This window comes from Cupressus sempervirens, chromosome 1 (genome assembly GCF_028749045.1).
Source record: "Cupressus sempervirens isolate cs-2001-9-10 chromosome 1, ASM2874904v1, whole genome shotgun sequence".
NCBI lineage: Eukaryota > Viridiplantae > Streptophyta > Pinopsida > Cupressales > Cupressaceae > Cupressus > Cupressus sempervirens.
The window spans coordinates 497,760,931-497,785,537 of record NC_143118.1 but is presented as its reverse complement, the minus strand read 5'-3'; the positions used below and the strand labels follow the sequence as shown (position 1 = coordinate 497,785,537).

At 34.2% G+C, this 24,607-nt stretch overlaps 1 protein-coding gene across 3 annotated transcripts in view; it reads left to right on the top strand.

Annotated features, from left to right (window-relative positions):
• PIP (proline iminopeptidase) overlaps positions 1-24,607 on the top strand; it is a 257,285-nt gene that overhangs the window by 51,299 nt on the left and 181,379 nt on the right. For 2 of the 3 annotated variants that reach the window (XM_089829017.1, XM_089829003.1), the window contains exons 6-7: positions 20,396-20,493; positions 21,876-21,977. In XM_089829017.1, coding sequence (XP_089685143.1) covers positions 20,396-20,493; positions 21,876-21,977 — 200 coding nt within the window. The remainder of the gene's footprint in view (positions 1-20,395; positions 20,494-21,875; positions 21,978-24,607) is intronic. The other variant, XM_089829012.1, reaches the window with a different exon arrangement.

The following is a 24,607-nucleotide window of genomic DNA, read 5'->3' as shown; positions in this document are numbered from 1 at the left end:
CACCCATTTTATAAAAATCTCTCGACTTCTTGCTTACCTTGAGTTGATCCAAGGAACGGTGAGGATGGGGAGCCTTACCTTCAAGGTAGGAGAGACTCTGTCTCATACGTTGTGGCTATTCATCCTATTTTGTGATTGGATTTTTACCCAAAATGGTTGGTTGCAAAATATCCACCCACCAATAATCACGATCTTAATGCATGATCGATTTATGGCAAGTTATAAAGTATGATTCAAGAGATAAGGTTCAGGCTTCAACTTAGTATGATATGGATAGAAGGTAATTACAAGGATGATAATGCAGATGGCAATAATACTGGTTATGTTTGTGTGTATATTAGTTCACATGGTGAATTGATATACATACATGCATACACATACGTTTGCCATGTCTATACTTGAACCTTGGTCAAGGCTACCATATCTTAACGCTTCGTCTTAGCTAGGGAAGGCAACTAAGTGTAAACGAGTTTAGATATCACCTAACACATGATATCAAGCAATATAAAAAATATCGTCACATGACATTTGTATATCCTTGTTATGGTATGTGCATTGACATCATGTCACATGATGTCTACCATAACATGTCATGGCATGTCCACAGATAGTACGTTGCATAATATCCACCATGATTATCTCATAAAGACCATATTGATACACAACCGATATCAAGTCAACATGATATCAATCAATAAGTCTAAGAGATATTAACTATCAAGACATTTCCATGAATATCAAGTCAGCATGATATTTGTCATGATAGTGAACATTGTAAAGTCATTACCTTACAATGTTAGATACAAGTGTATATTATCTAAAAGATCGTTGTCTTTCAATAATGTACACAAGGGGTCCGTAGAGTCATAAAGTCACACATATGACAATAAAAGATCTTACATGGAGTCACCAAGGATTCTCTCACGTGGTGTTGTCACGGTGTCACATTCATGACATCCACCATGAATCATATCAGAGGATGGATCCTTTATGGCTCAATCCATAAGGTGAAAGCAATGGCTTTCACCTCAAACTTTTCTCTCAAAGGAAAGAATATGAATGATACAAATAGATCATGCTGAAGTTCCTTTTTAGCTAAGGCCTCATTCTCCAATGTATCAAGCTTATCCCAGAAGTACACAAAACTTCTCACTAGTAAGAGGCTTGGTGAGAATGTCGACCATTTGTTCTTTACTGATAATGTACCTCAATCAAAAGTCAGAGAGACTATCTTGACTTGGTCTACTCCCTCTGGATCAATATCATTGGATGTCAACAGATGTAGATCCTTAGGTTGCTCCCTTTGTCATGGAGGCATATCCTATGCATATACTCCAATCATGGAAAATATCTTGTTTTTAAGGGGCTCATTGTTTGTTACATGGTTTATAATTTTGATAAGAGCAACTTCTTAAAACACATGTACTTGTCTGATTCCATAGTAACCTGAGTGAATGTAATAAATTGTTGATTTACCCTCAGATTTGGTTGCATCAAAGAATTCATACTAATTTGGCTTCCTTCTAAAGCTCCAAGTACATCTGTCAACTTCTTGACCTCCTCATCCAAGGTTGCTTCTAATGTAATGCTATTTTCCTCTTCTATGAAGAAGTTTCAACCGTCAACTTGGTTCCATGACCATAAGCATTAAGGCATTTGTCTATCCTCAAAGATCAATTGAATTAGATCCTCTAGTTGCTCCCACTTGTTATAGAATGATAATTTGTTTTAATAGACTCACATCTTCTAGTATGACCAACATATGACTGAGATCTAGAATCGCCATGGAGCTACAACCCTAAGATTTGAGTCCTCTACAATGCTTTGGTAGCATACTTAATGCAACATTCTTCTTTTCCTGTAAGAACATCCTTGGAGACAAAGGAAAAGATCAAGACAAATAACTCTTTATAGTACATATAGAAATAAAAAAGAGAGGCTACAATGAGTAAATAAATATAATATTCAAGGATAATAAATACTTATCTGCACATAAATATCTTTGATACAAGTTGCTGCAATGAAGCTCCATATGCATCAAAATAAAATTGCCTCCAAATAAGCATTTGTCAAACAATGGGAATGGAACATTGGTTATTATTTTCCCCACAATGTGAAATTCCCATTCTTATGTCTTTGAACAATTTTGTATCATATCAATTATGAAAAACTTCTTTATGTTCTTTTTCATCTTTGCAAAGTATCATACTTCTCTCAAGATGTAATGTCCCCATTTGTTCCTAGCATCAGAATTTCAGGGATTAGCCTAATATTGGGTCCTCATAGGCTAATGAGGATAGTTAGAGGGTCTTCTGAGGATTGATTCATCTCCAACATTCAGGGATTTATGGATTTGGCCTTCGTTCGATATCATTTGGACTCCATTTTCCATATTTATTATGTATAGTAAGTCAGGAGTAATAGAGATGGGACCGTTCTATTTTTAGAAAGTGAATTTGGTCACATGGGGAATTATGAGGAGAGATTCCTATTTCAGCTGACATGACAATTAGACAGGTATTTTAAGAGATATTTTAGCTCAAGTGACTTAAGTGATTTATTTAAATATTTTAATGTTATTATAAAGTTATAAAGTAACTTATAATAAGAAAGTCACTCTAATATTATAAAGGGCAAATATAAAGTTATTTTATGATTTAATGTCATTTTATGACAAAAGTAACTTAAGTGATTAAAAGACGAAATTGGCTTTTATCCCACATTGCCAAGTTGTTTGTCTTCCCTCATATTGAGGTTATAAAAGCGTGGAGCTACATTGAGATTGACACCATGAATAATATGATATTGAACAAATACAAATGATTTCTTAAATGTGACTGGTTATCTTAAGGACGAAACTCCTTAAGAAGTTTGGGAATTTGGATGTAGCCCCAGTATTCCTTGTGAGATCTACATCAAGTTCAAGAAATCGGTGGATAGTATAGTGCAATGGCTTCTGAACCAGATTTCTTATGCTAGCCGTGAAGCCTATTGGATAAGTGGTTGTTTATTAGTAAGGGTAGTCATAGGACCAGAAATCACATGAGGAGCAGAAGGAAGAATACAAGGTAGTAGACGTGACCCTACGTTCACTCCTTGCACATATATTTTGCATTATAACAAAGTGGGGTCTTGATTACAAGAAGGGAATATTCATATTTCTTCGGCAATCTGATACAACAGCGATTAGAGTTCCGAACACTGCCACAATAGTCTGATACAACAATAGTCTAATACTTGTCTAATACAACAGCGATTAGAGCATCTGAATGCTGCCCTAGCAGTTTGATACTTGTTTGATACAACAACGATTAGAGCATCTAAATGCTGCCCCAACAGTATGATACTTGTCTAATTGAGAAGTGGAGTATGGGTAGCTCCAGCAGTTTGATACAACAGCGATTAGAGCTCCGAACATTGCCCCAAAGGATTGATAGAGGATCTGTGTGTGGCTCATTCATTCATATGCAGGGATTGGTACTTAGCCGACATAAGTGAGGTGACGTAGAAGAGTAGGGAGACCACGGCTTGAGGCCTTCACGCCAAGACAGATTCCAGTAACCAATACGGGTAGTAGAGTGATTGGGCATTGACAACGCCAGAACAGTGACCTTGAAGAGTATGTCATAGATGAGCAGTCTAGTTTATTAGCAGCTGCAGTATACAGGTTCCATTATTTCCTTGTGTATGTTTGTAATACCATGTGTTGGTTCTTTAAACATAATTAAATATGTGTGAACTCATTCAGTAATTATTTCTCTATAATCCAAGTTAGAAAAAACGTTGTATGGGATCTGCTATACTTGGAGAGCAATATACAAACAATATTGTTATTTCTGAGGTTGTCACACTATATGCAAATTTCGTAGTCATATTGTTATATATATTCTGGAGCTGGACTATTCATAGCAGCATTAGAGTTTAATGGCAAGGTTACATGCCAACTGTTTGACAAAATATCCCTAGCCTAGGTTTAATGTATTGATCATACCTGTTAGTGAAATAGGATTTGTAACTTGTAATAGCACTTGTGGATTTTTATGTGTTTCCAAGTTACTATTGAATGAATATATATATATGATATAAAGAAGCATGTCTATTGAAGAGACATGTCTCTTTAATATATTAACTTACATTAGTTATAGTTATAACACAATTAATATACCCTCACTATATAATGATTATATAATAAGATATATTATATATTATATATTATATTATATATATATCACTCTTAATATAAGTTAATTATATATAATATTGGTCATATACTATATATCTCATATATATAATATAATTTATCCGACAGAATTATAACATTAACACTCCCTCTTAATGAAGAGGGATAAAACACATAGATATTACACCATAGGTAATATTTCAAAAATAATACATATAGGAAATCTTTGATCAGAAGATTTCTAGTGTATGATATCATATAAGTATTGGCCTATCTGAATATCAACATATGATATTCACCAATGACTATTTGATATCATATTAGGTAACATGAGCATTGGCCTATTAGAATATCAACAATATGATATTCACCAAGCTCTCAAGAGTAATGCCTATCAGAAACATCAATTGAATTATGATCACCAAGTACTCAGTGTGGTATTGGCCTATCAGAATATCAAGGCAAGATATTCACCAAGTACCGAAAATATATCTATACAAGCAACTTGTAGATAATCAAATTAATGATATCAAACGCCTGGTTGTTGATTTATAAGATAAAGCCTTTACATGAAACAATTTCACAAAATAAATCATGCTACAAGTTATTGTAAGGACATCACTTTACAACAACTTCTAATACAAGTGATAATCATTTAGAAGTCGTCACTTCTTCATGATGTACATAGGGGACAGGCTCATGAACATGTATGGCATCAAAAGTTCGCATGAAGTCTCAATGAATACTGTCATGTGGTGTTGTCACAACATTCACCATATAAAACATATAAGGTTTCTCCCTCTTAGTTTGATATCAACTTTTCTGACCTCTTAGCACAAGGTTCTCTCCGATAAAGTATCAGACCTCCTCTAAATCTATTATCATCCTTCTAACCTCTTGTTAGCAAGTCATGTCATGCTTCCTTAGTTGAATGGTTATCCTGATAGCATAAGGCCTTCCAACCTACATACATGAGACTTTATCCCATGAATCATAGTCCTTTAGCTGTTATAGTTTCTGACTAGGGGAGAATCCATCAACAAGGTCTACTCCTTCTGAACCAAGATCATCAAAAGTTTGATTGAAGCATTTATTATTTTTTGCTCCCTCTCTTTCTCCAAGGTTGCCTCTAATTTGACTTTATGATTTGACAACATTTATCATCATCATCATTTAATAAGACTTTATGATTTGACAACATTTATCATCATCCTCAAGATCAGCTACAGCCTCAGGGTTAGACTCAGCCTCCCAATGCCTTCTACAAAGGTGTCTATGGTAGGTCCTAGAGGACCACTGAGTCATAGCCCTTGCTGTGATGAAATAACTTGCACAATAGAAGAAGAAGTAATATGAAATATTATATAAATACCTGATAATAGTTGAGAGTAATAGGCCACTTCGAGGGGGCAACCTCCAAATATCTCTAATGAGAACACACCTCACAATACAATCATGAAATAAAACTCACAATCTCCTATATATACCTAAGTATGCTTAGGTTTAATAGACACAACCCTTCATAACACCTAGGCTGACCTACCTATCTAAATTATAATATAATAATGATAACATGACTTAATTAAGGATTAAGATAGCCACAAGTTGAGTATTCATAACCCTATATACAATAATATTAAGGGCGTAGCACCCGCATGTGAGATGGGTGCACGAACATCACTAGGGCCTCTATTTGTGGCATGCTCTATGCGTGCATGTGTGCGCTTGCTAATGCTTGAACATGCTCTAGCCTCCTCTTTCATGGCCATAACCTATGCCTCTATATCTACCTGGTCAACCTACTCATGGTCTTCCTTAGTGAGGGCTGTTGCATCTGTAGCTTCAGTGAGCCACTCTGACTCTGGATCAATCTCCTCTAGAATGATCAGAGAGGAGTCAATGGCCAAAGTTTGTTTGGTCCTAAGGTGGAGGTTGTAATGAACAAATACAAGATCATTCAACCTCTTCACAGACAACCTGGTTCGCCTCTTCGAGTGGATATGCTCGAACATGGACCAACTGCGCTCACATCCAAAAGCACTGTTACGCTGACTCAAAATACGGATGACAATCTTTTGAAGATATGGGGTTGATTACCCAAACATTTGCCACCATCTATGTGAAATGAGTGAAAAGAAAAACAATTAGTCTCATTTACAAGCACAACTTTAAGGCTAAATTACAAAATCAGAAACTAAAATGCATAAGTCATAACAATTATGAATTAACTTTAAGAATATATTGTTTTTACTTGGCTGTAATGATGTGTGAGCCTCTATGGCCATCATACTAGAGAAAAGTTGCCCTTCCTTATTATTGAATTTGTCCAGCTCAATGGCTGCAGTTGTGGCACTACCATTAGGGCTTAACCTCTGCATGATTGTGTATAGGCTGGTAAGAACCTCCTCATCCACCCTAAAGTTAGGAAGGAAATGATATGCTGGATTAAGGTAATAGGCAACTGCATGGATGGGCCTATGGAGCTGATTCTACCATCTCCTATCAATAATGTATCAAATGGGGCCATACTTCTCCGACACTCCTGAATACTGGGCTCTAATGGCCTTCTTGGCCCTATCCATGCCCTTATATATGTAGCCTATGGAGGGCTTCTCCCCATCAGCAGTTTGTAGGAGAGATACAAGGGGTTCATTGATCTGCATATAATTCAAAAATAAAAATTGAGTCAAGACTCAAAATTAAATTATAAAGCTAAATCAGTAAATAATTAAAATTATTAAATAATAAATAACAATACTAAATGTCAAATTGTAAAAAATATACCTTGATTATTTCTTCAGTAGGTGCCCAAAAACCATCCTCATCAAAGAGGATATTCCCCACATATATACCCGTGGTGGTCTTAGCATAGGAAGAAGAAACAAACTCCTCCCCAATAATCATGTGCCTCAGTTCTTCCCTTGATGTCATCAAGTACTTCAGTGTGATGAAATTCGAGGCAAACCTTGTGATACCCGAACGAGCTAGCTCCCTATCTTTTGTGTATTTCCTCATTGTGGCGAGGACAAATGCATGATTGTATATAAACTTGCATATACTTTTTGTCCTTTTGACACATGATTTTACCCACTCAATCTTACCAATGTCCTCCAACATGAGGTCAAGGCAATGTGCAACACAAGGAGTTCAAAATATAGTGGGGTGCCTCTCCATCAATAGTTTGCTTGTAGCAATTTTAAAATTAATTAAAATTTTAGTATTTATGCATGTTAAGAAACATAGAATTAGAGAAGTTGAAAATTTGATAAGTTAACAGTTAAAACTTAAACTGTTAAACTTAAAAGTTTACGTGCAACAACATAACTTGCTGTATTATTTGTCACCACCTGCATCACATGTTCTTCCTCCACCTCTGCTATGACTTCCTTAATAACTTCACACAAGTATGTGGTGTTTTTGACTTTAGAGGAAGCATCGATAGATTTGATGAACATGGTGGATCCTACAAAATTGAAATAGAGCGAAACATTTAATTATTATGATTATGATTCATGGACCATCAACAAATTAACAATCAACAAATTAGCAATCAACAAATCAAAATTTAAATTAGCATGTAAGAAAGTTCTTCCCCTCCACAATTAAAATTAGGGAGTGATTGATTGTTAATTTAAATTTTTGATTGTTTCCTGTGGAGGTGATTGATTGATTGTTTCGAATGGAGGTGATTTGTTCCACATGTACTTTTGCTTGTTCTGAATATTGGAAGAAAATTGAGGGGAAGAACACTTAATTTACATGATGGTGCAACCCTTTATGGTCCATTCCTTTCGGTGGTCAGCTAGCTCAAACTTCATGTCCTCTACCATTTCATCTAAGAGGTAGCCACTCAATTCGGCCCAATAGGGGCTTTAAAGGCCTAACCAAAAATAGTTATGGCATCTATTATGCCTTGTCAATAAGGAGTCCTGTCACAAATAGATTATGATTAAAAATTTAGATAACAAATCATTATGTAATATCAAATATGAATCTACGATTACACAAGTAGAAATATTAAATAATTAAAAAAAAGAGCAAATAAAAAAGAAATAATTACTTCGCTGCAATAAATGGAATGTTGCAAAAGTACAAAAACTTGCAAATTTGTTTTCTAGCAAGATTATGAATCTTCCTGTTCAAACTACCCATGCTCTCAAGCGAGGGTTGCGAGCCAAGAGTAGTGCGTGGCACAAAGTAATTATCCAATCTGGACTTTTGCACTCTAGGTTGAAATATAATAGGCCCAAGCTCAGTATAAGAACAACTAGCACTGGGACAAGCACTAGGACTAGCAGTAGCACTAGAACTAGTAGTAGCACTAGAACTAGTAGTAGCACTAGCACTGGCACTAACTCTAGGATGAAAGGGAGGCCTAGAAAAACCCTCTCCAACGCAACGTACGGATGTGGATGCGGGTGCATGGGAGCCAATATCACCTAACTGTTCAAGTTGTCTTTTCTTATTTAACTTCTCTTGTTCCAAAGCCTCTAATGCCATATGACATTTTCTTTTTGCCTCAGCGGTTTGTTTATTGCACGGGGTAATAGCATGTCCAGGTATGCCTGCAATATGATATTTGAATCTATAGATGCCACCTGAGTTTATTTCTTTACAAAAGAAACATTTTGTTTGATATTTTGTTCTTCTAGGAATTTTTTCAGTATAGATCCAAGCTTCATCCTTTTTAGGCATTATGGAAAATGAAAGCTAAGGCTGCTATAATAAGAAAAATCTATTACAAACTTAAACTAAAAAAAAAAACAGCAAACCCTACATTATTTTTGAGAAAATTGTACAATGTAAAATCAAATAGATGTTTGCAATTTGTTATAAAAACCAATTGTAGGGTTTGCAAGATTGCACCTTACAATTTAGTAAAAAAAATGTAAAAACTAAAAGACATTCAAGATTTATAAATGAAAACTTAAAAAAAATTGACAAAAGAATGAAAAATACACTAACATACAAAAAACAATCAACACTTACCTCTTGCAAATGAGTTGAGGAGTGTTGCTATGGGCTCCTTAAAGCTCCCAATGCAATCTTATGCCCTCCCCAAACTAATTCTTGATCTCCTTGATGCTCTTCTTTCTTGCTGTTTGAAACCCTATGGTTTCTCTTTTCTCTTCTTCTCTCTCACTTTTCCTCTCTTCTTCTCATACTAAACAATTAGAAGGCTCTTTAGGGTTATAAGAAAGAGGAAAGACACAATAAAACATTAAATAAGTGTGATATTGCTATCAAGATTTAACTGTGTGATTTTGAGTCAAACTCATTGACACATATTTCATGAGTAGTGATTCAACATGAATCCATCTCTCATGAGAATAAATGGAACACTTAGCACTCATTGGATGTAGGTGATGCTCACAGGGGTGAAGCACAAGGACTTCCTGAGAGATCACCCATCCTAGTATTACTCTAGCTTGAGCGCGCTTAACTACAGAGTTTCCTCCATGGTTAAACCCAAAGCTTGCAACCCCATTTGCAAAACCTTCACCAAGTGTTGTGCCTTATGAACCATTCATTAGAAAGCCCCTTAAGCTCATCAATTGATTAGTAGGAGATAATTTCCACAGCAAGTCAAATTGTGATATTGCTATCAGGATTTAATTGTGTGATTTTGAGTCAAACTCATTGATCCATATTTCATGACTAGTGGTTCAACATGAATCCATCTCTCATGAGAAGAAATGGAACACTTAGCACTCATTGGATCTAGGTAAATGGGGTTGCAAGCTTTGGGTTTAACCATGGAGGAAACTCTGTAGTTAAGCGCGCTCAGGCTGGAGTAGTACTGGGATGGCTGACCTCCCAGGAAGTCCCGGTGCTTCACCCCTATGAGCATCACCTAGATCCAATGAGTGTTAAGTGTTCCATTTATTCTTATGAGAGATGGATTCATGTTGAATCACTACTCATGAAATATGGGTCAATGAGTTTGACTCAAAATCACATAGTTAAATCTTGATAGCAATATCACAATTTGACTTGCTGTGGAAATTATCTACTACTTACCATTAAAAAAGTGTTTTAATTTTTATGTTTTTAAGTTACAAAGTCATGCTTGCCGTGGCCGAATTTTTGAGTTGGTTGATGTAACTCTAAAATTTGGCAAATTTACAGTCCCAAATATTATGCCAAAGGGAAAATCTTTAGATCTTACCCACTACTTATATTCAAAAATTATGCTTCAAAGCATTAAAAGTCATCAGCAAGGCAGTTATAAGTGGTTCACGGAGATTTAAAGAAAGAACAAAAGACAAACAACAACAATCCATTAATGACAAGAAGGACACAACAATGGTTTGAGAGATAGTGCAGTTGGAACAAATTGATCATGTACAACAAACATATTTATATAGAAATAAAAAGATTAGATTCCAAATTACAAAAATTAGTGACAGTTAGATGAAGATTAAGCAGAATACACCTCATAAAGCAACTCCAATATGGAAGACTAAACAATGCAAGCAGAAAGGGATAATGATAGCGAGCAAACGCCACTAACTAGCGGTAATCAATAGATATCTTTATACAATGATTATTCATATATTGCTTGATATGTTTCGGGAAGAGCCTGCAAATATAAGAACATGATATAGTGATCAGAATGGGAACTTATTGTGTTGTTAAGAACAGTTCAGTTCTCCAGAGACTCCTAAGTCAGAAAAATTAAGTAGCAGTAGCATAAATGGTATCTTAGCATCCATAGCTGACAGGTATATAGCAACACATATTTCTGCTACCTATAGAATGCTTCTCCTCATCCAAAAACGAATGTAAATCTGAAACATAATAGGTGGTAAATGATGCACATATGAAGGTTACCAGATACAGATCTATATTGAAGCAAAAGGAGGAAGATTGTCCCAAGTATAGACTGCTGTATGCATCCCTCATTTTATAAGGAGATATTGCTCAATCTGAGACCTTTATGAGTAAGCTCCATAGTGAAATAATATTTAGACATTTTATCAGACAGGTTGGACACAATTATCATGTTGTAATCTTTGCATATATGTAATTGGTACACAACCAAACTGGCTAGGATTTTTAACTTCAGAGAATAAATATTAATTACTATGAAGATGTTTGGTGTGATTATAGTGGTTACAGTGTTTTTGAGTATGGAATCATGCCTGAATTAGGATCGATTATTACCACCATAATTATAAAGATAAGTGCTTCGATTAGGATGGTAAAGATATACATATCCCACTCACAGTACCAAGTGTGGAAGAATTTCTAAGTGCACGGGTGCCATTGGAAGATATAGACGTGGGATCTTCAGTGTCACATGTCATGTTATGGGCAGAATCAGAAGTTCTGAATTATTTAGAGACAATTTGTTATTATTTCAAACCTTGAGAGCCGTTTGAGCATAAAATTTGTATTGTTGTCATTCATGTCATATCTAACAATAATGTGTTCCTTCGCAGGTCTGAAGATGCTTGTAGAAGAAAAATCTATGTAGAAGCAGAATTTGGAATCCACGGCAAAAACTAGATATGAAGTGAAGTATTGATGTTTGTAGATGGAAAATGCCAAAGCCTCGATAACAAAGGTTAAAGACTCTTATGTGAAAACAAGGAGTTGCAACAATATCAAAGAGGTCGATTTGCCCATTTAGAGAAGCACTGTGTTATAAATCGTACGATGAAGGATTTCTTGTGGACTTGGAGTATGGAATATTGCGAGCATGTTATGATCATTCCTTAATCCAGATCTTGATCAACGTTTATGCATTCCAATAACTGGAGAGATTCGAAGGCCACCTATATATCATTGCCTGTGATTTTTTTTGCCGTTCGGAATATATGAGAATGGTCATGTAGTGTTGGCTTTAATCCCTTAGAATAATACCAAATCATAAATTAAAAGCTCACGCTTATAAACAAGTATTTAGTTATTTGTTTTGAAGCAGTGTGTCATTTGGAAATAACCATGTGACCCATCGTTCTCTATAAATAGGAGATTGAAGGCAAATGAAGAAACATAATTCATACATATACAAATTTTTACGTACCAAGTCATATATGCTCTATGATATATTTTCTTTCATTGGCAAAGAAATGAAGTTTTGAACTAAGCTCGTGAATTCCAGATTATTGAATAAATATATTCATATGCGATTTTGGAGTCAAACTATATTGGATGGATCAGTCGTAAGGAGTGTCTCCTGTACAATTTTATTTCCGTCATGATCAGTAAGAAATATTTATTTTATTTTATTTGCATGAAGCTTTAGAGTTAAAATATTATATAGTTTTGTCCTTTATAATTATTATTTTTAATTTTATAAATAATTTATATGATAGATAAGTGGACAGGATCAATTGTAGCATTTTAAAATCGAACATCATAGATATTGAGAAATATTTAATTGTTTCCAAATTTATGTCTGGTTTGTCTCCCTACCACGAGTTAAAATACATTCTAGACTATTTTCAAATTGCGTCCATATATTTGATCCGTCACATCTTGATTATTAAATTGTTTATAATTGATGTGCATAGGATTTTATAAAGTTGTACATTTTAAACTTATAATACTGGCTCTATTGCCCTTAGCATTGGTCTTTATATTTTTAGTAATTTGCAATCCATACGTTGGCAATTACTTCATATCTTTCCTTTGAAGAATTAATATATTCATTTGTTGCAATCATCTGTAATAATTACTTTTATATAAAACATTCATATATTCATTTATTATTATTAATTCATTATTTGCAAGTTTAAAGTTTTTTGTAATTCTTGCCGTTAGGAAAAGTTTCATCACATTCGCATTCTAATCAATCTCCTATAAGCATCCTGGGCTTAAGTGTTTTGTTTAGGATTAGGTACACCCGCCTTGGTTTTGCAGAGCCAAAAGTGCAAGGGATTTGGATCACAATGATCAGTCCAGTCAAGTTGGCCATAACCAGTTGGATATCCTTGCATCGAGTTGGCAAGACTCATAGGATTCCAATTTGCGGTTTTGGGAACCAACACTGGTTTTAGGTGAATCGCCATGAATTGTGATTTTGGTGATTTCTAGGCCAAAAATTGGTGAGCCAATTCACCAACTCACCATGAATTGCTCGGCCTTAGTCGGATTGCCAAATTGCTTGAATCACTTGAATTGCGGCGATTTAGGTTACTCTGGATCATACTAAGAATTATTACACAAGATGCTCATCAACATCCTTCTTGATGCAATTTGCTTGTTTCTTCCTTCCCAAAAGTTTGTAACTGAAAGAACTGCATCATCAATAAAATTCACCAAGTACAATTCGATTCACAACAAGCCTTGATGCAAGGCAAATCATGTTGTTCTAGAGACCAACACAGATCAAGAGTCACTTTCCAACTCTTAAATAATATTTGTATTGTCAAAGATGTTGAGAGATCATCAGATCCAGGACAATAATCTTGACATTACATAATAACCAACACTGACCTTGGCAGATGGAGGATGGTCTAATGCGCTTCAAAAAAATATCAACACAATTGCAGCCCCAAACACAAACAGTAGACACAAACTGCCAACTGCCTTCTTAAATTCAATATTGATGGCGGTTTATTCATGCTAGCATTCTCACACATGTCTGTTAGTCGAATGAATCTTTAACCCATATTATATTGTCTTTCTATAAACAAAATATTTATTATGCTAATGTTTGGATGACCCGATGCCTCAATTATTTCACGTGTATGCATTTGAGTAATATATCATCTAGAATTATTTTAAGTATCCTCAATGCCTCAATTATTTTAAGTAATATAAAGAAAATTCTTATGCAAGTTCAACCTTTAATTTTAAAGCCTCCTCTTTATTATGGAGAACAAACATTAAAGTCTCTTATTCCCTTAGTATGATTTTCCATGTCCAACCTCATGGCTGGGGACCTGCAGCTTTGCAGATGCCCTTTTTAAACTTATTTAATAATGTGATGCCACCAAATTCCTTGTGTGGTGGTTATAACTTTATTCAGCATGTATCAATCTTCCTACTCCTGTTTTGGTGTACCCACGTGGAATCTGTGCATTCAAATTGTTCTCAATAACTGGAAATAACAAAGCAACCAATCAACTAAATAGTTTGTGACTTCTCATAACAGGTAGCTGTGCTGGTGAAGAACCCGACTCTTATATGCTCAAGGACAACTGTATATCTTTGCCTCAATAAACCAATACTCAGCTTGAATATTCACATTTCCAGCTTCTCCGCTTTGACAAAGTGTTCCATATTTTGGGAATAATAATCAGTGGTCATTGCACCCACGACATCATGGATGACTTACTATAGAATGGTCTCCAATCAATGACGGCACAATTTTATATATTTTCCTTCAATGGTTTCTATTGTAGGAGTCGGTCCTTCATATGTAACCACAGTCATTTCATGCGCTACAGCAATTGGTATATGCAGCGGGGCATTTTGGTAACTGCTATCGCTTCAAGTTTATGGAAAATTTTCAAATTCACCTTCAGATCGTACTCTCCTTACGTCTTGTCCATAGTGGTGAGACTTGAGTTAATGCAGGGCTCTATCAACAGTTGCTTCCAAAGATAATGCTCGCAATACAGGGCTAGATTACCGATCGCAGACCATGACATCTTCTTATTTGATCACAATATTATGGGTATCCATAGCGATAACCATCTCATGGCGGTGATATCTGCGCTCTCACTTCACATGGTGAGCAATAGTACTATTGGCATTATCGTCTGACTTACAAATATGAGAGCTGCAACAGTATATTTCTGAGATGCTACCTCCTGATTGGAGCATGTGTGACTACCATAGCTTTTCTGTCATGGAATCCTTAACCAACTTGTTTTCATTTAATATTCTCCCAACTATAGTTTGTGAACAAATATCTGAAATATTTCTCTATAGCTTGCAAGAAAATATTTGTTCCCAAATATTACCGTTTGAAACATGAATATCTTCAAATATTATTTCACAGAGGTCACACTACTCCGCAATCATTATTGCCCAATGTTAATGAAGGCAATAATCAGACCCTATGATGAATGATTCAGGTTTATTTTTCTATTTTTCCATTTCTATCAGTCTGCAATTTATCACCAAAAAATAGTGAAATGCCTTGCTGCAATTTGTTGTTTTAGGAAGCCACATAACCAGCATAACTAGTATTTTGTTTCAAGCTTCCACAACTAGAGAAAATGAATAATTCTCCATTGCGTACATATACTCTAATACAAGTCATTGATGCAGCGCTCACAAAGATCTTATCTAAGACTATGCATCTTGACCATATCTCTGCTTCAGAAGCTGTCTGTTATCCTTGTATTCAGGTCTTTAGGATCTTCCTTAAGTAGTAAAACTTTCTTCAAAGGAACTAGGCTCTGATACCAGGTAAATGATTGTTCAACTTATATCAGACTGATTTTATAAATATCCAGAATACTGATTTGATTATCTTATATGCAGGTGATAGCAATCACAATAAATATGCACGAATTTGAATGTTCAGATTTGAGTTATGAATCCCGAAGATTATATCACTGATTTTGTTCTGGAGTTCGTATTGCAGAGATCACATATAAATATGCTTACCAGTAGTCAATCAGGAGTGGACGTGTCTATTCGATCTGAAGAGACACTATGGTAAGTTTAGTTTTTTTCTAATGATCCCGATCCTAATTGGGTGTTATAGATTAAACTAACAAACTACTACAAACACAGATCTTAATCTGGGTTTGTTAGTTAATCAAACAACCATAGATGCTGATCTGAATATTGCATGGATCATAATCATGATCTTAATGCATGATTGATTTATGGCAAGTTATAAAGTATGATTCAAGAGACAAGGTTCAGACTTCAACTTAGTATGATATGGACAGAAGGTAATTACAAGGATGATAATTCTGATGGCAATAATACTGGTTATGTCTGTGTGCATACATATATGCATACACATATGATTGCCATGTCTATACTTGAACCCTGACTGATGCTACCATATCTTAACAGCATTACATAATTTGTGCTTATACGCTGAGTGGCCAACTTATCTAGATATAGGTTACACTAAATTTGTTAGGAGCAATGATATCAAATTCATCAAAAAATTAAAAATTTCTTACATTCTGCCTGCCTTTCAACTCCCATTTGGGTACACCTGTATTAAGGCACATGGATTATCTTTAATTGAATTAGGTCTCCAAGATGGACAAGGAGATTTTGCACAATCAAAGTCAATTATTCATCCCTTGCAAATGATCTTCTGTTTTCCCATTACATGCTCATCACAGATGTTGGATGGAACATGCGTATTCTTGATTGTCATTGCTAAATACCAGTATGACAACAGAGTACTGCATCCTTTCTCAAGATGAATTGCAGGAGTGCCTGACTAGTAGTATCCTTCTTTATGCATAGTCAAGTTTTATTTGTGTTCTTTATTGCTAGTGATATTCTTAAATCTCTTCCCATGCCTGGAGTGCACTCAGATGTAATATCAAGTGCATCTGTTCTATCATTTTCTCTTTCAAACTTTAAATTGTTTTCACATGAATGATTGAAATGCTTACATTTTCTCCCTCCTTAATGAAGTCAAGAAAGCTAAATGTGGATAGAAGGATAAAACTTTTCATCTTGCAAACCAGGATTGTGTGCTTTGCACTAGTAACATGATGGTCTGTTTATTCATGCTGATGTGGTTTTGATACTAAGGTTTTTTCATCAGTTTATAATGCATATGAATGTGGCTGAATCCATAAATTTCAAAATTTCTGCTTCTTGGCTGTAGTTGTTTCCCCATCCAAGGGATTTACGTAATTTTTCGTAGAAGTGATAGATTCTTATTTTTTGCAGCTCAAATTGTTCTTTCTTTTCTTCTTCAAGAAAACTATGCTTGACTGCATTTATCATCAATTTAGGCTCCATTCTTTCTTTATCTTCCTTATCAGAAGATGGTCCTTTGCATTCACAATTGCTCCAGGCTCATTTTGGTCTGAGTACTTATCCAACACTACCTTTTTGTGTGAGACTCCCTTTGATTTTCTGCCAGAGGGTGTCTTTGGAGATGATGTATGAATAATATCTGGTTTCCCTGGCTCCCTTCATTCTCATGTAATCTGAAAAAGGAATGCTTTTTTAAATCTCTATTGCGAATCTTTTCTATTCAGGAATTTGCATAACTAACAAGGATTTCTTCCTTCCTTGAAGTTTGAATCCTTGGCACAGGAACACATGTTTCTGATTGTAGGAAGGTGGGTCAGAGAAGTCTTTCAATAGTTCCACCCATTTTCCTTTGCTTCTTGTTGGCACCATCTATGTTCTTGTTACTAATGGTTCTTGAAGAGCTTGTTCTACTAGGAAGTTAGCCTGAAATTGACATGTTTAGACATAGGACAATCAACTATCTAAAGATATAGAAAAAAAACAACAACAAGAAGAGAATATCTCATAATCAAGTTGCGTCTAAATGTGATTTTGCACCTTGAGGTTAGTCTCTCTTGCTAAACTTCTGATAAATCCATTTCCTCCAAGATATCAGCAAAAGTAGGATAACAGAGGCCATTAGTCTCAAAAGACAGAAATGAAAGAATCAAAAAGCTTCCAATAGCTTCTAGAATTGGAGAGGATGATTGGGTAATCTGATCCAAGCAGTAAGCATGGAAAAGGATTTTGAATGGAGATTCAGAGACGTATACAATTTTATCATCAAAGCAGCCTTGGTCTAGATACAGGCCCCTTTCTATTGAATTTATAGATTACACCCTTCTCTGTATAGTGAGCTACCTTAGCTGAAACTTTTCACTCAAAAACAATTAAGGGAGAATTCTTAGAGCACCAAATTAGAGAAGTACTTTTCATAGACTTACCCTATTTGTGGATAAGGATTTTGAATGGAGATTGAAAGTCCTATATGATTTCATCATCAAAGCAGTCTTCCTCTAGATACAGGCCCCTTTCTTATTGAATTTATAAATGAGACCCTTGTCCATCTGGTGAGCTACCTTAGCTAAAACTTCTGACCCAAATACAATTAAGGAGAATTTTTTGAGCATCAAATTAGAGAAGTACTTGTATAGGCTTATCCTATTTGTGGTAATGCCTAGAAATAGTGTAAACCGCCGTGGAAACTATGTGTCGTTAGAGCATTGCTAAACTAGGAGATGAGGAGGCTAAAGACACAACATGAGGCCATAGGAGAGGGGTGCAAAAGTACTTGAATCCATCTATCCAATCTTGGCAAGAGCAATCATTATAGGAAGATCGACCTCAAAGATAAAAAAAGGGGATCAACTTTATCATTCAGATTCACCTTTAAGCTTGTTGTTGAGGAAGGGAAAACATTGTTGCTGAATAGGGTTTGGGAAGAGTAGCTACAAGTAGCTGAAGTTGTGGAAGCCATTATGGAGCCTTTTTGTAATACTGACTTGTCTGATCAAATATGCTCTAAGTTTACTGTGTAGCTACTACAATATTGAGCTTCTAAACTTTTCTTGTGTATTCTTGAGTTCACATGTAAAAAATTGTATTTCTTGTCATCTCTCAAAAGATTTTCTAAGATATGTCCTAGATTGAACATTTTCATTTTTTAACCATAATCCTTTGTTGAATCCATCTTTCCTTGTTGAGAATCAATAGTTCAGTACAAATTTGGGCATAATATGCCAGCACCGTTCATTTGACATACATTACAAAAGATGATGCAAGGAAGGTGAAGCTGAATCCCCTCAGCAGTGACCTGTCAAAGTCAAAATCATAATTAAGTAATTAAGTGTGTTGAAAGTCTTATAGCAGAGAGTTTCCCTTACAGTAATATTAATGATACTAACAATAATAATGCTGATACTACCAATCACATATTTATTATAAAATTGATATATTTTCCACTTGTGATGACTCGAGAAGCAACACCCACAAAAATATACACACATAAAATTTAAGGCTGAAAGTTAAACTGATTATTCTAGTTGTCTGGAAAACATGTCAATGATCCTTTTTTTTCTGAGTTTTTTTCTTTTTTCCAGATGCTACTGATATGATAGTGATGAGGGAATGTGCAAAAAGTTTAGTGAGAAGTTGTTTCGTACTGTTAGTAAAAAAATACCGATAGCTGTACAGTAAGTTCTGAGACAAGTTAATCTTAAAGACATCTATGAGAGATCAGAGATACTTAAAGAAAAAAATGAGTCTCATTAGATTAAATTATATCATAATGATTGTATGCAACAAGTGCACAATTGAGTTGTGACTTTCTGTACAATTAATAATTCAATAACCATTTGCAACATAGCAAAATAAAAATAAAAATCTTGACAATATGACAGTATTCTGAATTTTGTGCATTACATGCATTGTTCTGTTAGTGTTGACACCTTAATAGTAGGCAAAAGGAATGAGTCAGTGTAATCCAGAAGAATTTATCTCGCATTTGGAAAATCTTCTATTTAAGTTTTGTGATCAAGGATTCTTTTGTAGAGATGTTAAATCTCCTCATGTTAATACAGTATGTAAATAATTATATTAAATAGTATTTCTTATACATGTTATATTATTTACACTCTTTCATTCACCTTTTCATGTGAAAAAATTATCTATATCCCATCCATACACTGTGAATCATTCATCAAATAAATACTCTTTTAAGAATATTGTGCAGATATTATTTAATAGTCCTTGTGGACTGATTTATTCAATAATAATGCAGTTTCAAAACTTTCTTATCCTCCTCATCTGACCATAACATATATCTAGAAGGTACCATTCAGTCAGCCTCTGGAACGAACTGCAATGATTCCCCATCACCTCGCATTAATTCTCTATGCTTTTCCTATTCTTTTTTTCCATATATACTAATTGAGGTTAAACTCAATTGTCACTTTCTCTTTAATATATATAGAGTAGATTACTAAATTAACTTTCATCAGCCAAAATCTAAGCAAACAAATGCTAACGGAAATATCTATTAACATCCATTTCTATGCCCTATTAAAGTTACTTAACCTATTCAGTTTCGACACTTTAAGCACCATTTTGTACTCAGTTGCACAGGAGTTAGTAGTATGAGATAAACATGGATTGAATTAATAATTATCAATCAATGATCATTTTCCCCTCAAATGACATCATTAGTCAGGAATATGAATAGTCATAGAACCAGAGTGTAACAGCATGATGATCATGTGTTATCCTTTAGGAATTTGAAGCTAATTATTTTCTTTTCAATGACTTGGTCAGCTTGGGAATCATTTAGGGATTTCATACCAGAGGAGGAAAGAGGTGACTTTGTGAATGCATATCACAAGAGATTGAATTGCAGTGACAAAGAAATACAGGTATGTAGCAAGTTTAGAATCACAATTTATCAAAATCTGTTTATACCCCTAAATTTTCTGTTCAGTTCTAAATTGTAAGATTTTTCCTCGTTGCAAAGCATAAATGATGCAACTTCTTAATCATGGATGTAGTGGGATGAGGTACTGAACATAAATATTTTTCTAGAAGTTCATGTTGTACTGCTTTGTGGCTTGCTTTTATGTCCTATGACAAGGTCTATAGCACCAACATATGAATGAAAAGAAAATGACAATGATGCCTTTATATTTTGATGATGCCTTATATTACCCACCCAACCTTTGGAAAGAATGAAATAATCACATCTTTAGGAATGTTAGTTTCTCTACGGAATTTGTTTCCATGAAGACAAGACTTGCTAATAAGAAAAGTAATGCTTTTTCCTTCTTTAATACTTCTGTATGTTAATTTTAGTTTTCAATTGTGGTTGCCCTACTTCTTTATGTGAGCGTTCTACTTTCATAGGTGGCATGTGGATTGATTATGAAAGACTCTACCCATCATCTCCCGTAAGTGGTTGAACGTACAATTGGTCTAGAGAGAAATATCTGTTAGAGGTTTTAATGGGTATATGGAGAAGCTATGAATAAATATTATGTCACATGGTGGAGGAGTATTAAGCCCTTATCAGTATTGAGGTGTTAGCATGTGGTGCAAGATAGGTTCCAAATATGACATTTTGTGGTCCAAGTAAAAGAAAGTCATTTTATAACCATAGTATGATGTTTATAACGACAATGAACTTGTTATTTTAATTAAAGTTTCCTTCCGTGAGCATCTAGAGATATGCGAATTTTGGGAACACAAGACATTAATGTGGTGTGTTGAATGTTGAAGCTACAAAGAAGCATCATTCTATATAGTGTTTCTTTGACATAAATTTAATGTGGCATAAAACCATTCACATGTGAAAAACCCTAGAACACGTGAGAAAACCATGCATTCAAACCACTCATGTACTTAAATCTCTTGGAACTCCATTGGAGGTCAATTTCTTTAACATTTGAGACACTTACTATTATTGTCTGGCGTTTAGCAATAGATTTTTTTATCTTTAGCTTTTTAGGACATAACATAATTCTAAGTGATCAATATCTGTTTTTCTTGAAGCATTTATTTAACCTTTTCTTATACTTACATCTATAGTTGAGAAGATTACATTTAGATGTAAAATTATACATTCAAAGTTCAAACTAGTTAGGAGTTGTCTTATGCAGTCCCTTTCTTTGTGGACACCTGCTCTACATTCTCAACCAATAAACACTTTATCTTACTGAAGGATATGTATATATCTCAGTTATTCATTCTTCTATTTCTTTCCTTCTATTCAATTTGCAACCTAATTCAAAGCATTTCCTTGCAGAACAAGGCTGCCAAAATTTGGACTAAATTGGAGATGGCAACTTCCTATCTTCTTCCCAATGAAGATTCTCTAAAGAAAGGAGAAGATGATGGGTTTTCTCTGGTAACGACTATTCATTGGGAAACCTTACAAACATGACAGATGACATCTGATAGTGTTTCTTTGAAATTTAAGATGCAGTGAGCATAATTAGGTTCAAAGTTTACAATCAGTGAAATGAAAATATTGAAATAATATCTTATGTTTGATTTCACATGCACAATGCAATTAATCATAATTTCTTTTATTGCCAACAAAATATAGTGAAGTCCAGAATTTGGTATGCTACTTGAATCAGATCTTGCTCACCAAATGTTACGTCTTTCTATCAAATGAAGGATATATTTTCTGGATGCTGAAATAAACCAGAAGGTTTACTTAGGTAAATATATATCCAAATTTTGATAGAAAAAGAAAATATTGTAAATAGTTATGTTAAAAAAAATGTTTTTGTAGTTGATTTCATCAAAGCTTTGATAAAATGATGTCTTAGGTATAATGTTTTTATTCCACCTAATCTTTCATTAAATCGTTAAAGCTAAAATTAAGTTATATTTTTTAAAGATGACTATTTTACTTATTTTTAAGGTGTTCTAGAAGTGACCCCCGTCAACTACTAGGCACTAGGGTACAAAAAGGAATTGAAAGTCACTTTTTGTTTGGGCGGGGAATAAAAAAGAAAAAAACTGCCTCTTCTTGGAAAGTGACATTATAATATTAGATTTAGAAATGTTCCACACAAGTTATTGTTAGATAATAAAGTCCACCAAGATAACTAAGAGGGGGGCAGGGGGAGGGGGTGCTGAATGAGTTATGTAATTACAACTCTCAATTACTTTATTATTTTTGAAACATGTAAACTATGGATGCAACAACCATAGAAAGATAACCATGCTCAATAACACCATATATGTTAAGTAGGGAAACCCTTGACCAGAGGGAAAGCCTCGATGGGAATGATGCCCACAAGATGATGTACTAATTTATCGTACATTTTGCTTACAGCCCAAAGATCTTTGTTTCTTCATATTTTTTTATATCCCCCTCAATGTTAAAACTCTCTCTCTATATAGTGTCTTTTATCAAAGAGTCATGTCTTTTCGTAAATATTAATATATTAGTAAATAAATTATATTAATAACATAATATATATTATATTATTAATAAGATAAATTATATTTTTTATATTAATATTAATACTAATACGTATAATACATAATGTATCTACTTCATGTATTTACATTAGTAATCTGAATATTATATTTTATCACTTAATATGATATTTAATTGCCATATTAATATACTATACCATTATATTATATTATTATTTATTTAATTATATGAATCTTATCGATGGGGATATCACAGTCCTTCCCTTTCAAATTTGCTTGTCCTTAAGCAATTTATAACTCAAATTCATTCTTTTCCCTGCATGTGTTAAAATACTTGCAAAGTACACATGGTAGTATATATGATGGTCTATGAATGAAGACACAAAGTAGACACATTAATGCAAGAACACACAATGCAAACATGAGGTAGACACACGGATGCAACAAGACACTCTTGGTTCCCAAAACTGTAGATTGGAAATCCAAGAGCTTGCCACTTCTTCGATAGGATTTCGCAATTAGTTCTGGCCAACGAATGAGAATACTTCTCGATTCCCTTGTACTTCAGGCTCCACTACACCTAGGTGGGTAAACCTTCCCCTGAACACTGACTGTCTGGTTCAAGGCTTTTCTAGAGTGAATTTAAGCTTTGGAGTTATTTGGCTAGCAAGGTCCTTGAACTCAATGAAATTGAAATTGGATGTTGGATGATGGTTGAATTTTTTGTATAATGTTTGAATAATAATGAATTTGATGCTTGTAGGAAGGAAGTTATAGATTTTTTGACTTTAATAATAAAAAGACTAGTGCCTCTGCTCATCTGGGCAATAGAGTCAACTTCAATGAATTTTCACGTACAACTTTATAATGTTTTACACACTTTACTGCCAACAATTAAATAATCAAGATGCGACAGATCAAATATATGCGCAATCTTAAATTAGTCTAGATTGAACTTTAACTCCTCTGGTAGGGAGACAAACTGGACACAAATACGGAAATGATTTAATATTTCACAATTTTTCAATGATCAAATTTTAAAATGCTAAATGACCATGTCCACTTATCCGATATTTAAATTGTATACAGAATTCCAAAAAATAATTATAAAGGACGATTCGTCTGTAGTTTAAATCTCCACGCCTTTAATAATAAACAAAGAACATTTTATTTTATTATAAAAATAGAACAATAGAAATTATATTACAAAGTCATAATGTTGCTCCTTATCTCTCCATACAATAAAAAATAAAAAATTCTCCTTGAAAATGTGTGAATGTTTGAATGTGTTTTTCTTAAAAATCTTTTATCTTCTATTTATATCCTCTTATTTTAAGGATATGTCTTTTCATATGAAAAGTTATAACTAAAATTTACACCCTCTAAATTTTGTCGCACCTCTTCATATTTTAATTTCTTTTGTTTGCAACATTAATTACCTTGGAACTTAATTGTTCTTGTGGGCTCCTTGGAAATGGACAAATATTTTTTTGCTTTCCTCAAATAATCTCCCATGAACAAATGTTTTTTTTTTAATTACTCTCTGTGATTGTTCTTATTAATGTTTAGTTTTGAGTGCCT